The 4,165-nt window shown below is 34.6% G+C and overlaps 1 protein-coding gene across 1 annotated transcript in view; it reads left to right on the forward strand.

Moving 5' to 3' along the window:
• Positions 1-4,165, forward strand: part of MMS22L (MMS22 like, DNA repair protein) — a 117,806-nt gene that overhangs the window by 100,723 nt on the left and 12,918 nt on the right. The window contains 1 exon segment of the mRNA XM_023530959.1: positions 1,949-2,129. Coding sequence (XP_023386727.1) covers positions 1,949-2,129 — 181 coding nt within the window.

Raw genomic sequence — 4,165 nt, forward strand, 5'->3', positions numbered from 1 at the left:
CCTTCTTTTCTCATCTCCTTCTTCAGCTTATACCTAGACTATTGCTAGAGTGTCTTTTCTATTTTCACTATCTCTAGTCTTTTCTTTAAGTACAGCCTAAATAATGTCCCCAGATTACTTTTCCTGAAATACTGATCTGTTATGACAGTCTCCTACCCCTAGACCTTCATTTGCTCTTTTTTGCCTATGGAAAAAACTCCATACTCCTTAGCTGTCCATGATATGACACTTAACTTTTCCATGGCATCATATACAAATCCTAATGAGACTGGCTTAGTTATTGTTCCTCCAAAATGATTTACATTTTCCTACATTACAGCTTTATTCATACCATTTTCTCCATTAAAGTGTCATCCCTCTGGACAAAATTCTACCTAGACTTTATAAGACCTACACTTAATATTTCATTGTACCATAATGCTTCTTATTCTGAAGTCATGTGCTCTATACAATTTAGTTGAAGAATTGTAAAATTTTTGCTTTACTTGATTCTGAATTCCCAATAAGATTGTATAGTGTTCTACCACTGTGTTTGAGACATGGTATAACTAATTCTAATACAAACCGAATGATAAATGCTGAAGTGAAATTAAATCCTTAAGGTCATAAACTGTTTAAAAGCCCATTATTTAGGATCCTGGCAGCTTTAGCTGACTTGCCTATTTACCAGTGAAAACATTTTTCTCATGATTTCTGGTTGAAGACTCAAAAATATAACAATTCCTTTTTGTTTTGTTCTGTTTTGTTTTTAATACTTAGGAAAGAAATTGAGTTTGCCACCTCTGTCTTTCTCCATTTTATGCTTCTCTGCTCCTGCCTTTCTCCATCTTAATTAGAGCTCTTCTTCTGAATTTCTGAGAATTCTGGGCTTATTTTTCAAAGCACCTATCACACTATATTATAATAGTCTTTTTCTTGTCCAGCTTTTCCACTGGACACTGAGCCTTTTGCTTTCAGAGACCATATTTTACTTAACTTTACATTCGTGTTCTTAGACTTGTACCTGGTGTACCATAGTACCCAATAAATGTTTATTCTATGCATTAGGAATTCAGCAGTGAACAAAAAAGACAAAACTCTTGCCCTCAAAGAATGAATGAATCTTCTAATACGTAGTATTTGTTCATGTTATTGTATAGAGTAGAAATGAAGAAGACATAGTATCTGCCCTTAAGGTGTTTATAATTTTTAATGATTTCTGTGCTTCATTTTGGCAAATTACTATTGCTTTGCAAATATATCTGGATGTCTAGTTTAGATTTACATGCATTTGACAATTTTTCATATTGTCTAGACTTTTTAGAAACTGAGCAATTCCCACTTTGATTTATTCACTTAACAAATGTACACTGAACGCCTATTTTGAGGCAAGTCCCAAGAGGTAGAGATATAAAAGTGAGTTGGATAAATTATCTTTGTGATCTATGTTGAGTTCTAATGCTAAAATTTGTCCTTCTTTGAGAGTAATTTAAATCCTAAATTACTTCTCTGATTGTTTTACTTCCTAAGCGAAGGGTAGAGGTAAAGCTAGAGTAGGAAGCTAATTCTTAAGATTTATTAAGCTAATTCCTCTTATTGATTTGGAAAAATAAGACCCCTCCCAACTTCCTAAATAAACAAATGTGAGGAGATATTTCTTTATGCAGATTTTACATTTGAGAAAATGTTGCATCACTGAGGAGCTGATAGAGGAGATCACGTTTATATTAGAAAGGAAAAAAACAGATTAGCAATTAGATTTTTATTTGGATTTTGATTAAATTCAAAATCGGATATATAGTCATTGCTTGTAAAATCTTATGTATATAGAAGATAGCATGGTGAAATATACATACTTTTAGAAATTGTGCTCTATTAATTTGGGGGAAGGGTAAATTTTCCAGTATTTATAAAGTAGATATCATTTGATTCTGCTCCATTGAAACTTTAAACAGAAGAAAAAACTTAAGTTGTGCTTCTTTCCAGGAAATCCTACTTTGAGTTTAAAGGGTTCTTGTTCCCTCCTCGCTTAGCATCCATTCTGGCCTTCATCCTCCAACTCTTCAAAGAAACTAACATAGACCTTTCTGATGTTGAACTACTCCTCCCTGGCATCTTAAAATGCTTGGTGTTGGTCACTGAACTCCAAGGTAAGTTTGAGTTTGTTATGCTTTTCTCTTCACAAATTAAGAAATAGTTAGGAAAATATTTGGTTATTTTATATGTTTATATATATCATGGCTAAAGAACAGACTCCGGGTTAATAGCTGAGGTTGAGAATGATAAAATGGTTAAAAACTGAAATGTTTCAGTCTAGTTTCATTTAGTTTACTTTCTTCCCCCAAGCAAATAGTTTACTTAAGGGCTACTTCCTCTGATTAGACTTGTTAACTCTTAAAGAATATTTGTTCAATCTGACTCCAGTATTAAATGCAAATCATTAAATATTAAGTGATGAGGGGTAAGAGGGGTCAGCGTACTTTCTTCTGTTCAGGTTTGTGCTAGAATATCAAAGCTGATTTCTTGGGCAAACCTTAAGAATCCTTTGATCCTGCTCCTTTTGTCTCTTCAGCCTTACTGCCCGTGATCTCTTTAAAATACCATTTATTTAATCCCCACTGTGAGTAGCATGCTTTAATAAGCTTATTGGTAATATGCAGAATAGTAGTCATAGTTCTATCCTGAAGAAGTTATTTAATGTAAATAGAATGCTGTGTGTGTATATGTATGTGTGTCATTATAATGTGATTGTTCAGGGCAGGACTTCTTCAATGCGTATACCTAAGTACTTCTAACTGCTGTGAAAAGTGAGTACAATATGTATTCTGAAGAATCTGAGGGCAGTGCCCAAAGTGATAGCTGAAAGCTCAAACAGCTCTTTGAAATATTCTGTTTCATCGCAGAAAAATTATCTATATTTTGTTTTAATCCTTATTTATTTTAGTATTTAAGATATTCTTTCTGTTCCCAAGCTTGGTTTTGTGAAAAATGTTGTGGTATATTAATTTAGGATACCCTTACTTAATAGCACCATCCTTTCACTGAAGAATACCCAGATGGACCCCATACTCTTTAGAAATTTTTTGCCTCATTGAAAACTTATGCATACTTTTCACTTCAGTGAAAGTTTGTACAAAACAAAATTTCTTGAGACAGAGTAGATAATATAAAATTTTAGCTAGCTTCTTATTTTGATGATGATAGTATTTATTATGAAGGAGACCAGGGTTTGGAAGGTGAATTTTACTGCTCATTTCTAGTGTAAACCGAAATCAATTTTAGACTGCAATAAAGAATAAAAAGCATTTATTTGAGCAGACGGAACTGTAGCCTGGAAGACACAGATTTAGATAATAACCTAAAGTGTCCCCCACCAAAACAAAGTGGAGGCCATCCGTTATAAAGTTTCCAGGTTTATGCAAATGAGGTTTCCAAATGTGCAGTTCTAATTGGAGGGGGCAGGTCTCAGTCCATTGGTAGAAAGACAAACCAGGGTTTCCCCCTCGGTAATTGACTCAGTGTAAACTAGTGGGCTGTACTGCAGGAGGAGACATAAAGATTGTTACGTAAAATCAGTTGGTGGGAGATTAAGTGGGCAGGAGAAAGCAAAGGGGAGAAGTCTTTGGGATTAAATAAAAAGTAAAACGGAGGGATACATACTTTTTACATTGATGGGTACAGGAAAGTTAATCAACATTTACAGCACATAGAGATGGTATACCTAGGACAAGATAACCACAGGGGGCTCTGTGGTCTCCAGCTCTAGTGCAGTGGGTTTGTACACTGAGGGGTATGGAAAAAAGGGATTACTCTGACATTCTAAAGGTATGATGTTATGTTAGACGCAAAAAGATAATAGGATTACTTAAGATAAAAATTGACCTTTGTCAGGAAAGCTACAGGCTTAGGATGTGACTACCCACCATGACCTGCTTTAGTTAGGAATTTTTATGTTCAGACCATTCTATGTATTTAATTTCAACTGCTGAGACCATGCTGGTCTCCCTTGAGATTGTCAGATTTAGCATGTGGCCCCTTTTTCATCCACACCTTGAGGGAGCAGTATTAAACACAGATTTGTATGCTTGTCTCGGAGAAAATTCTCTCTGACTCTCCTTGTAGTCTCAGTGTTTAAAAGGACATTTGTGAAATTATAGAAAGTGTTACTAAATGACTTACCAAGTCC

Source organism: Pteropus vampyrus, unplaced genomic scaffold (genome assembly GCF_000151845.1).
Source record: "Pteropus vampyrus isolate Shadow unplaced genomic scaffold, Pvam_2.0 Scaffold58, whole genome shotgun sequence".
Classification (NCBI taxonomy): domain Eukaryota; kingdom Metazoa; phylum Chordata; class Mammalia; order Chiroptera; family Pteropodidae; genus Pteropus; species Pteropus vampyrus.